Source organism: Diachasma alloeum, unplaced genomic scaffold (genome assembly GCF_001412515.2).
Source record: "Diachasma alloeum isolate Michigan unplaced genomic scaffold, Dall2.0 Dall_scaffold_00209, whole genome shotgun sequence".
Taxonomy (NCBI): domain Eukaryota; kingdom Metazoa; phylum Arthropoda; class Insecta; order Hymenoptera; family Braconidae; genus Diachasma; species Diachasma alloeum.
In genome coordinates, this window is record NW_021680374.1 from 140,113 (window position 1) to 151,947 (window position 11,835).

An 11,835-nucleotide genomic window follows, 5' to 3' on the forward strand; every position below is an offset into this window, starting at 1 on the left:
TATGGAAATTTCCCAACATTCGGACCTTTAAAATATCATAATTTCGGAAGACCATATCATTAAGATATCGAAATTTCGATTAACCTTGGATTTTAGATCTGCTGTCTCACTCTCATCTCCAACTTGATTATTTTTTTAATGACTTTCCCCTCTAATGATCATGTATTTCTGACAATACCCGCACTAGCGGGGGTAAAATTTTCTAGGCCTTTATATAGCGCTCAAATTATTAGAACGGTCACACTCAATTTCGAATCAATATCATTCGGGAACTAGAATCGGGTCGACTAGAGTCGGGCGCTAGAATTCGAAAACCATGCAGCTCCTGAACCTGACTGTCTTTCTCTTCGTTGGACTCTGCACCGCCAACTCAGGTAAGCCAACCTATAATATTTTAAATTATTAAAACTATCCGGAACGGTATTGCAAAGTTTTGCGGCTAGGTGGATCAAGGTGACCACCCTCTAAGATGAAAGTCTGACTCACAGTAGTCTTTTTCTACCGCACGGAGAAAAAAATACATCGTAATTTTGTGAGAATCCTTCCAAAAATTAGTGTGCTGTTCACCAACGCTGGGACATAACAGGGAGTCATCGGAGAATTCGCATGTGGCACACTGATGTTTACGGGAATCCCCCGAAAAAGTGGCCGGAGTCCCACCAAAAATTAGGGTGCCACTTATGAATTTTTCGACGACCCCCTGTTATGTCCCGGCGTTAGGGGACAGCACACTAATTTTTGGGAGATTTTTTTCTCAGTGCGGAGGGGAGTCAGCCGATTGCCCGCGCCCTTAGCCGTCACACAGTGACGTAACAGTGCCACTTCTAGGGCGCCATAGTTCCCCGGTACAGTGGAATCAATTTAGCCTGTCCGAGACTCTGCTGAGCCGACACTGGCGTCGTGGTCACCACCATGCTTTGTAGGCTACGCCTCACCGAAATGGCATAGAGTGGGGTAAACGCCCATTCACCTCAGAGCGTTAATCATTTTATGCTATATGAATGAATTTTATGAATAAAATGATTTTGTTATTTAAACTTTGCAGGTCTGAATTTGAATTACGATATTGAATTGTTAGAAAACATTTTAAAAATTTGAAATAAACAGAAAATTTACTTATGGAGAAAGATGGAGAAAGATTTTTTTTTTTTTTATGCTTATTTTATATCGCTTCGAGTCTGATGAGACTATATGGCGATTGATCAAGACTTTAAAAATGGTTAGATCTCACCATTCTCCCCGGCCAGGAATCGAACCTGGAACCTATCCGTTGTGAGGCAACGGCCTTAACCACTACGCCAGGCCACCGGGCTAATGGAGAAAGATTGATGAAATAATTAGAAAATTGCAATTTTTGAAGATCATGAGCATTTTTTATAAATTATTTCTATAATCAATTTTCCACCATAAAAATCATTTGATCGGAATCGTAACAAATTTATTTATCTTCGACATAATGTCACATTCCACGAATCCTCAGATTTCTCCAAAATGCCGTTCAGTCCCAAAATATTTAAATCGCAGTGCGCATTTATACTGTGTCGAATATCTCTCAATCAAATCTCTATCTTATTCTGCAGACTTGAGTAGTGAAATGATAAAGTATGCCGGGAAACAGGGTGTATCCGCCTGCGCTGACATGTGTTTCGCTAAGATGGATAACTCTACGCGTTTCATCTACACCAGGGCCGGGAACATGTGCACGTGCAGGTAAATTAACGAATTGCCAGCTCTGGGATTCTACAATCACTGATGAATGAATCTACTAATTTCCAGGACTGCAGCGGATGAGACGGTCTTTGATGAAGCCATCGAAGTCGATGGCACATTTGATGAGGCTAGGGAGATCTGCTCTGAATGGTGTTATCAGGTGGATGATCCAGCCACTGTAGATTATGTTTTCTACGACAGAAGCGGACCAAGATGTTATTGCGTGTGAGTCGATGAGTCCGTTCAGAAAAATTGCAGGCGGCTGTATGTTTGATACAGCTGTAATTGTAAGTGGATACGTCCATGGTCTTTTCTTCGCTCTCGAATTTCCTAGAAACTCCCTGAATTCTCTTGAAATTTCTACAAACTTGCCTTCCCTTAGATTTTGCAGAAACTCCTCGAATTCCCTCAAAATTTTGAGAAACTCCTCGTCTTTCCTAGAATTTTCTATAAACTCCTTGAATTCTTTCCAATTATCTGGAAACTCTTTGGATTTCCTTGAATTTTCTAGAAACGCTCTGAATTTTCTCGAATTTCGATAGACGGCACTACCCATAAAGACCGTTTCCCAAAATGACCCCCCATAATGAAATCATAGACGTATCCACTTAAAAAAAAGATTTCTCAAAAGAAACAAATTCTTGCCACAAATTTTCTTCTTTAGGGGCGAGGCAAAGTTTCAGAAAATTGAAACTAATCGAAAGATTCTTGCAACAGGAATGGATAATCTCAAAAATAACTCATTCTAATCTGGTTCCATCGATAATCGCTACAATGCGTCATTTTTGATATTATTCATTCGCAAAGAAAAATTTTTTTTCAGATCCTATTCGATCAGATGTAATTCAGTTAAATTCCGTTAAACTAATTTCCACGTTTCGAAAATTACTGGGTTAAACGAATATTTCCTGCAATTAGGGGTAGAATTTCACTGTGTTGTTTTCAAAGAGGGAAAGATTTTTTCATCCGATGAAAAAAGTTTTCGATTCAAAAACCATGCATTGAATCCTAGAGCCTTGTTGTGTGAAAAATATTCCGACTTACTTCCATCTTTTAATTCTTTGTCTCACCCATCGAGAAAGAGTTCATGTCAGGAATTTTCTAAGTATTTGAAACTTTGAGGTACCGTGATCAAATGACCATAAATATATTATTTTACAGTAATAATGAAAACGAGATAATCTTGAACATATATTTGAACAACTTGGAGAAAATGAAGGAGTGTTATGGCCAGTGTACGACGGAGAATATCAGGCCGAAGCAATTTCACTATGACAGCAATGCGAATGCGTGTAACTGTAATAGCCAATGAAACGCATAGCCCGGCCTTCAGTAATTTAAGTCATCAATTTTAACGTTCATGTATTAATTTTCAAAATTGAGCAAAACGAAATGATCGTTGAAAAATAGATTGCTGGCAGTTGGTCGCTAAAATCGGGGGAATCATTGAAATTCTCAGAATGTTTTGTCCCATCATGGATGGAAATAAATAATTATCAAAATCATGAAAATTGTATCTTTTTATATGTAGAATCAAAACGTTGTTAAGGATTTCCTAAACGCTAGTAATTGCTTACTCCAAATTCGTGATGATTCCTCCATTAAATGACTGAAATAATAGTGACGTTATATTGGGCTTCAGACATAATTCATTTGAATTTAATAAATGTGCTGGAATATTTTGCTGATGTTTGAACAGCCGATTTTTAAAAACCCCAGTCGACAATTTTTTTATTGATAGGCATTTTAAAATTTACAATTTATTCTGCAGTATGTGCATTGTCGAATTTGACAAACGAATTGTTGTACAAAACAAAATGAAATAAGTATATGTGTTAAACAGTACAGTCTGTTATTGCTTTCCGTAGCACTTTACATTCAATATAAATCGAATTTAAGGCGGTTAATAATTAATAATATTCTACGGTTTGTGGCTTCAAGAAAGTAGTTTAGGGTGTATATCAATTGTTTGTCAAGTGTGTGTAGAAATACATTAGCATGGTACGGAGGGTGGCAGCCAGTAGATCTCAGACGTTCCGTCATAAGTTACCTGGAGGAAAGATATAACGGACATTGCCACAGGAACCCCAATCACCAATTACTGATAAAAAATTGAAAATAAGAATTTTGGATTGTTGACACGAGTAGAGGAAAAGGCGAAGAAAACAATTGAATTTATTTACCTTTCATCTGTCCCTCACATTTTCTTTTCGGCTAGTTCTTAGAGATCTCCATGAGAAGGAGAACAGCAGAGGGGGTGCCGTGATCGATCCCACCTGGGAAGACGTAAACACTAGTCTGAGCAAAGAATTCCTGAAAAATGATGCTGGAGCGCAGTGAAGTGGGGTCATTGTATCGGCCAACTATTTTCAGGATTTATTTGGAATACAAAATGCATATGGAACTTTTATTCAAATACAGAATGATTTTACTTAGGTGCATGCCAAAAATTTTTCACTGAGAAGAAATATAATTCTGCCAATCCAATTTGCTTCAGACAAACAAATGCAAGTAAATTTCGACACGAAATTTGACCATGGGCCCGTTGCACCAAGCCCGGTTAAGAAAATCCTCAGTTAAATATCGGAATAGATCAAAATAATCTGCCGATCAATTTTGATCGAAATTTCATCGATGCTATTTCACCAACAAACATTGCGTATCGATTCATCATCACTATTTGCCATTAATACCACTCATTATGAAGTATTTGGTCAACATTCACGACCGAATGCCTGAAGAAAGCACTCTACGACAAATTTCTCAAAATTTCCCAAATTTGGAATACGTTTCCTCCAGACAATTAATTCAGACGATTTATTTGGCTTACATGGCTTGGCGCAATCGACCCTACACGTATGTAAAATGTATACAAATTTTCTATACGGATTGCGTATAGAAATTCTATAGGATTTCCGTATATGATATTCGGATATTTCTATACGAATATTTTCTATACGAATTATTTCTATACATAAATTTTTGTTTTCATACGAAAGATGTCTAAACGCTCCAGAGAAAAACGTCGAGAAATGTCCCAGCTCCATACGAAATGTTTCTATATATGTGGCAGTGGCTCATATAGTGGTTCATATAGGATCAAACCTATATCTATATATAGAAATCGTATGGAAAGAATTTGTATAAAAAATATCCGTATAGGAATATCCGAATATCATATACGAAAATCCTATAGAAATTCTATACGCAATCCGTATAGAAAATTTCTATACTTTTTCTTCATACGTAGATAACTTCTTGTCTGTACCTATGGCCATTCATTTGACACTACTGACTTGCCTTTGTTTTCATATCTTTGCATTTTTGAAAAATTTCTACTGTTCAGTAAGAATCAAACAATACTTTTCTGTGGCGCAGTTCTTTTCACAAAATTGCTTGCTCTCGAACAGAGATCCAATTGAAACAATTGGTTCATCAACCCGAGAATTTATGGGTGCGCTGAAATGGTCAGAATGTAAGATAAGACGAATGCAACAGCATCTACCGAGAAGAGTAAAACCTGTGGGATATTCACGGAGGAACCGCAGGGGATGGAAACTTTGCTTCCACTCTCAGAGGCTCGGATTACCCGCGATGACCAGGGCCAAGCCAAGGGCTACAGTGGTGCTTGCGAACCGCAGGACACGTGTGCTCTTCAATGTCATTGCTCAGGATGGGACATATTCCGATTCTGTGGTCCATGGGTGCACAGCTGATAGATATGCTTTGGATAGATTACCTTGTGGTCACAATGAAGTAAATCATTTGAGTGATTTTTTTAGAACATTCAGTGGATCATGCGTAATGAAAGCGTTTTGTTGTTTTCATTTCAGTACTGCATTAACGGAAAATAAGAGAAGAGTTATTTCGCCTTGCGCACTGGGAAAAAAAAATTATTTTTTCAAGTATCCATTTACTTGAGAGAACTATTTCTTTTTTCAATAATATATTTCTCCAGTCGAGGGAAAAAACTTTTCATCACACTGTCCGTCAAACGCCGTTTACCGGTATTGTGAAGAAAAATTATGTCCGTCACTCGGTCGAAAACCGCTTTTCTGACTCGTGTGATTGCATTCCTAGGTCTGCAACTCTCACACTCGTCAGAAAAGGTTTTTTCGGCCCTGTGAGGAAATAGTATACTTCGTCATAGGGAGACAAACAATTTTCTGGCGAATATGAGCTACAAGTTTCTGCAATCATATGAGCTAGAAAAATTTTTTTAGGCCGTATGACGAACAATATTTTTTTGGCATACTGTTAGCAAATTACGCTTGAAATTTCAAGTAAAAAATCTTGAAATTTTTAACAACGAATAATTTACATGGAATTTCCATTGATCTTGCTATTGATAAATCAGTCAATGTTCTTGAATATTCAATGAAATTTGATTTCTCGGGTTCATACGACAATGAAAATTACTGAAAATCATGAAAATTCAGGCAACTTTGTTTTGAGTTTTCAATCTGTTGCTTAATTTTCGCTATAGGTTTGAAAATCGAAATTGTCAGTAGTAATACCACCAGTGCTTCAAAATTATCGGATATTTTCCTCAAATTTCCCTGCCTAGGAACGATTGTGTCAAATTTTGCAGGTTTAAAATCCCAAGTGCGAATTACGCGGGATTTTTTTGCAAAATTTGACACACTCGTTCCTAGGCAGGGAAGCTTGAGGAAAATATCCGATTAATTTAGAAGCACGAGTGGTATTTGACGGATTATTTTTCCACTCGGATTTCGGCCAAGCAGAGTGCTGTGAACAGCATCCGGATACATTTACACAGTCATAGATTTACAACCCACTTTTTTTTTTATCTGTCACAGAATATTAAACGTGAAATGCGTTGAAAGATGAGAAACATTTGAAAAGCTACTAGTGAATTTCCGTCAGAAATTTTTTAGAAATTTCCGAAATAAAACTGTTTGACAGCCTCAAATACTGCGCTCTGATTGGCTGAAATCCGAGTGAGAAAAAAAATCATTGAAAAGTCAATGATCATTTATAATGAGAAACTTAATTTTATTAAATTTCGAAGATAAATCAAGAATTTCATGAGCAATTTAGTCTGAAATTGAATTCAAGTTCAAAATATTGAAAATTCAAATGCATTTGTTACTTAAATTTCAAACAATTTCCAACAGTGCATCACAGCTGTAAGCAGCGACTCACGGACGTATAGAGTCCGTGAGTCAGAAAAATGAAAAATTCTATTGGAAAAAATAAAAAAGTTCCAACGAGTTGATCACTTGTAATAAATTACGGAGTCGATACTTCATGGAAATACTCCATAATTCTTGACGACGGGAAGAGGAACAGAGAAGAAAGAAGGATTTGTCGAGCATCAGATTACCGGATCAATGCGGCTTAGAAATTTCCTGGAAGATTCAAGCACTCAATAAATTTTCCTCCCTTAGAAACTAATTTATCTTTATTCTCCAGTCAAGTTTTTCCTTCATTGATACATATACTTTTTGGTATCACTTAAAACGATAGAAATTACAAAAATTTACATTAAAATTACAATAATTAGGGGAGATTAGAAGATAGGGAAAAACATGAGTAAAACGATAGGCGGTCTGTTGACCCACGAGACCTCAAAAATATGTTGTGGATGTCACGGGGAATTGGATATATTGTTTTAACTTAAGGAAACCTAAACAAAGCTCTCAAGGCTGTTTATTTAACCGGGATCCGTTGATCTTTCCGCACTTCCGTCTCATCTCCGGATGTCGATATTCTTAAGTTTAATTTTCATTTTACGCTTAGAGAAACAAATTTTCGACTAGTAATCTTATGTTTATTTGAATAAATAAATCTATCTTATGATCTCATAAAATTATTTCAGAAACGATTCTTCTGTTTTTCTTTGGTAATAAAAAAGCATAGAAAATTGAGTAAGAAGTCTCCGTAGTTGGTGAATTATGTCAGTAATGAGTAATTTCAGGAAAAATTGTCAAGACATTTTTTGTTGAAAAGTATCTGGACTACAAAATATTTTTCTAGACATACTTAAAAAAAAATGTAGACATTTTGTAAGACCACTCATGCGCCAGATAAATTCATATCTAACAAATCTCTTGAATTTACATGTCACATGAGTTTCCGAAAATATTAAAAAAAACCTTTTCTATAAAAAAATGTTTTCAATTAAAAACAAAAAAAAACAAATTGTCTGACGATATTTTGTTCAAAAACCACTCTTTCTTTGAGATTCATGCGTAATTAAAAATAATTTAGTGCTTGACTATAGACGTTAACCATTTGGTTTCCAGAGCTAGGGCCTACAATATGACTATTAAATAGAAATGCATTTTTAAATAGTTTCTCATGATACAATACTGAATGATATGATTATTTCAAAAACTTACTATTGTCAGCTAATGACTGCGATTCATTATTTGATTTTTCTTGAAACTTGAATATTCTATATTTTTCTTTGTCCTAAATGTTGCTATAATATTCACTTCAATAATTGAATTGATTATTTACTTGCTCTGCTCAAATTTTCCGTCGAATGGAAGAAAAGACATTTTTAATAATGAAATAAAAATATTGCAGGGCATTTTCATTAATTATTCATTTAAAATGGTATTTTTGCTTTCGAATGGAAGTATTGTATTCGTCAAATTCGAAATTTCCAATTTTTTGTGCCAGGACAACTAATTTTGGCCTCACGAGTTCGAATATGCTACTTTTAGACCATGTCTGGATGTATACGCACGAAAAAATTCAATAAAAAACCCAAGCGAATTCGCTAAGAAATTCTACTGAATTTCTATTGATCTTTCTATTAGTTTTAGGCCGATTCTATTGAAATATTCAATGGAAAATATTCTGTAGAAAAAATCAATAGGATTCGATTTTTCTATAAGACTTATTCTATTGTGATACTTTTTATAGAATTTCCTCGGCTAAAATTTTCCAAGTTTTTTTGTTTGATTTTGATGATGAAAAAAAGAAAAATAGAATGAAAAAAACTTGGCGAATTTGAGCCGAGTAAATTCGGTAGAATATATCTCAATAGAGTAAGTTGCATAGAAAAATGGAATTCTGTTGATTTTTTCTCTAGAATATTTCCTTTTGAACATTTCAATAGAAGCGATCGAAAACTAATAGAATGTTCAATAGAGAAATCCAATAGAATTGTCTAGCGCATTCGCTACGATTTTCTATTGAATTTTTTCGTATGTGTGTGTGTGTGTATATGTGACAAAAAAATTAATTGTTCAAATGAATCCACCTGTGATTTAAAATATCCTCCCCAATGTCATCTTGACCGACTTGGATCATGAGATTGATTACATCGTCTATTGTTGAAAAAGATTTATTTTTAAACCAATATTCATGGAGAGGTAAAAAATTTTAACGTTGAGGCAATGTTGGCTGTCAGTTGAGACAATGTTAAATTCAATGAATCATGGAATTCAATTAAAAATACATTGGCATAGAAATTCCATTGGGAAGCAAATTGCTAATTTATGAGCAAAAAATATATTGACTATGTTTTGACGAAAGCAATTTCCCACTTGGCCAAACGAGGATAAGGTGGGGCAAAGTGGAACAATAGTGTTTTACGCATACTCTTTTTACTTTTTCCTACCGCACTGCGGGCCATTGTGGCTAGTCTTTGATGCTGGCTAAACAACCACGGGGTTAGAACTCGCGTTTGATGGCAGAACAATAACAAATATTCATGAAAATTTAAATTAGTAATTCAAATAAGATATTCCCCAGCTCTGTTGATTACTCAATTCTCATTCTTTCAAATTAATTAATAAATAAAGAAGGCAGGGTACGATTATCAAAGACACCTTCCTGATGCTAAACATCAGAAATTCTTACTTTTAGTGTTGGGAAAATTAATAATACATTTGATCATGACGATTTGGAATAATTTGACCAGAGTGATAGTTCTGAATTTCGTGGGGATTCTGTACCTGTGTGCGGTTATACTGATTAGGCATTTGTGATGTCGAAGAAACTGCGCAACTGCTATTCATGAATACTGGAGAAGGTGATTGAATCGCAAAGGGCCAAGTCTGTAAAAGAGAATCGAAAAAATATATAATTAAAAATTAATCATTAAGATTAAAACGTTAGAAAATGTATAAAAATTTGAAAAAAATTGAAAATAATAGATTGAGATGATTGAGAAGAACAGAAGATAAGAAAACAATGGGAGTTATTTGCGTTTCGGTTCTCCTTCTCCTCTTTACTGTCTTGTTATTTCGAAGATTTTAATGGAAACGGAAACGACAGAGTGGGGATGCCGTGATAGGCCCCACCTGGTCAGACGTAAACACTGAGGATGTCAGAATGATGGGGATGATCTAATCCACCTGGTTTTATTTCGAATATTCAGAACGATTTCAGAATTAACGTGAACTCAATTTTTGCATGAAAGCACGTATGAATAAATATAATAGAAAAACTTAGTGAATTCACCAGACAATTCTATTGGATTTGTATTGAACTTTCTACTAGTTTTTGGCCGATTGTATTGAAATTCAGTGGAAAATATTCCATTGGAAAAGTCAATAGAATTTGATGTTTGAATGCAATATATTCTATTGAGATATTTTCTGTAGAATTTCCCCGGCTCAAATTTTCCAACTTTTTGTTTTATTTCAATTTTTGTGCAAATCGATTTCCTTAAAAGGTTGAATATCCTCCGGTACACGGAGAAAAATATTCAATAAAAATTACGTATCTTTTTCCGTACTTCCGGAGCGAAGTGTAGTTGTAGGAAATTTTACGGAACTGTCACGAAACTTTTCCGGAGCGTTCCGTAATTTTTATCTGAATCTCCTGTGAAAAATTACGATACCATCACTTAAATTTTCTTAGTCAATTCCGTAATCAGTGAGTGAATTGGGAGTTCCGTAATTTTTATCTGAATCTCCTGTGAAAAATTACGATACCATCACTTAAATTTTCTTAGTCAATTCCGTAATCAGTGAGTGAATTGGGAGTTCCGTAATTTTTACTGAACATTTCTCTCCGTGTAAGTGCTCTGTTTCATGTGGTTACGGTTGTATGTCTGTCACAAGGATAGGGAATTGCTACGGACTCATTCGGAAGCTTACTACCAATGGAATTGATAGAAATAAGAACAGGAAAAGACTAATAACGCAAAAAGTAACGGTCACATGCCTTCTATCGGATAGGCTCGAACCACAGCTTGTTTCAATATTCAATCATCAGTCCTAATCATTCCTAAAATATTTCGGGAAAAGAAAATTTCTTGCAAAAACTATGTTATAATAAATTTTCTCATTCTAAAAATATTTGGAAACTAACTCATTTATATTGATTGCTCTATTTCATTGAATATTATTTGCGTTGTGCCGTTAAAATTCGCTAACTAAATTAAAGTCTTCGGGAAGATCGAAAAATTGAGTAGTTGAATACAACGCGTTCAAATGCAAACACTCACCAAAGCCAAAGACAGAGACCTAGTGGAATCCGGAAGTGAGTCGTTATCATCCCTTAAAACAGCGCGAAGATGTGCGATGTATGTCGCAGCGAGACGTAAAGTATCCAATTTACTGAGTTTGGTATCAGCCGGAACCCAGGGAAGAGTAGTTTTCAGTCGACAAAAGGCTTTGCTCAAGACCCTCATCCTTGCACGCTCTCGAGCATTTGCGGCATTTCGCGGAGCTTTTCCTTCGATTTCGTCTTTACTATATTTCTCTTCAGGATAATCATCATCATCCAGAGACGTCACTGACACTCTCCTCTTTCGCGGCATCTTCGCACTTAGAATGTAGTTTTCCACTTGAAAATTATTTTTTCCGCAATTTCGGTTATTTATTTGATGGAAGAAACGGTTCAATTAATTTATTGTATTATTGGTTAATCAATGTTTCTTCAAAATTTGACAGTAATTAAGTCGTGGGGTCAAAGCTCACCCCGCTGTGTTCCAATGATCACGCGGAACTAATTGAGAAGGCGTTAAGTGGATCCCGAAGAGTCGAAAAGTGACGAGGGATAAGACAGAAAAAAGAGGAAACGAAGGAAAAAAATATTTGAGAAGTGGAAAATTAGTCATCGGGGCGGGATTTGGGACGTCCTAGGGGCGGGCCGCACATCTCGGTTGTTCTTGAGGAGAATCTCTCAATGGTGGAG

General features: G+C 35.6%; 1 protein-coding gene across 1 annotated transcript; it reads right to left on the reverse strand.

The window, feature by feature from the left end:
* Window positions 1-9,442: 9,442 nt before the first annotated feature.
* On the reverse strand, window positions 9,443-11,626 carry LOC107036426 (heart- and neural crest derivatives-expressed protein 1). Its single transcript, XM_015254375.1, has 2 exons — window positions 11,144-11,626; window positions 9,443-9,746 (listed from the first exon to the last, which is right to left on the reverse strand). Exons 1-2 carry the CDS (start codon window positions 11,456-11,458, stop codon window positions 9,567-9,569), a joined length of 495 nt encoding a protein of 164 aa, XP_015109861.1. The 5' UTR covers window positions 11,459-11,626; the 3' UTR covers window positions 9,443-9,566.
* Between the last annotated feature and the right edge of the window lie 209 nt (window positions 11,627-11,835).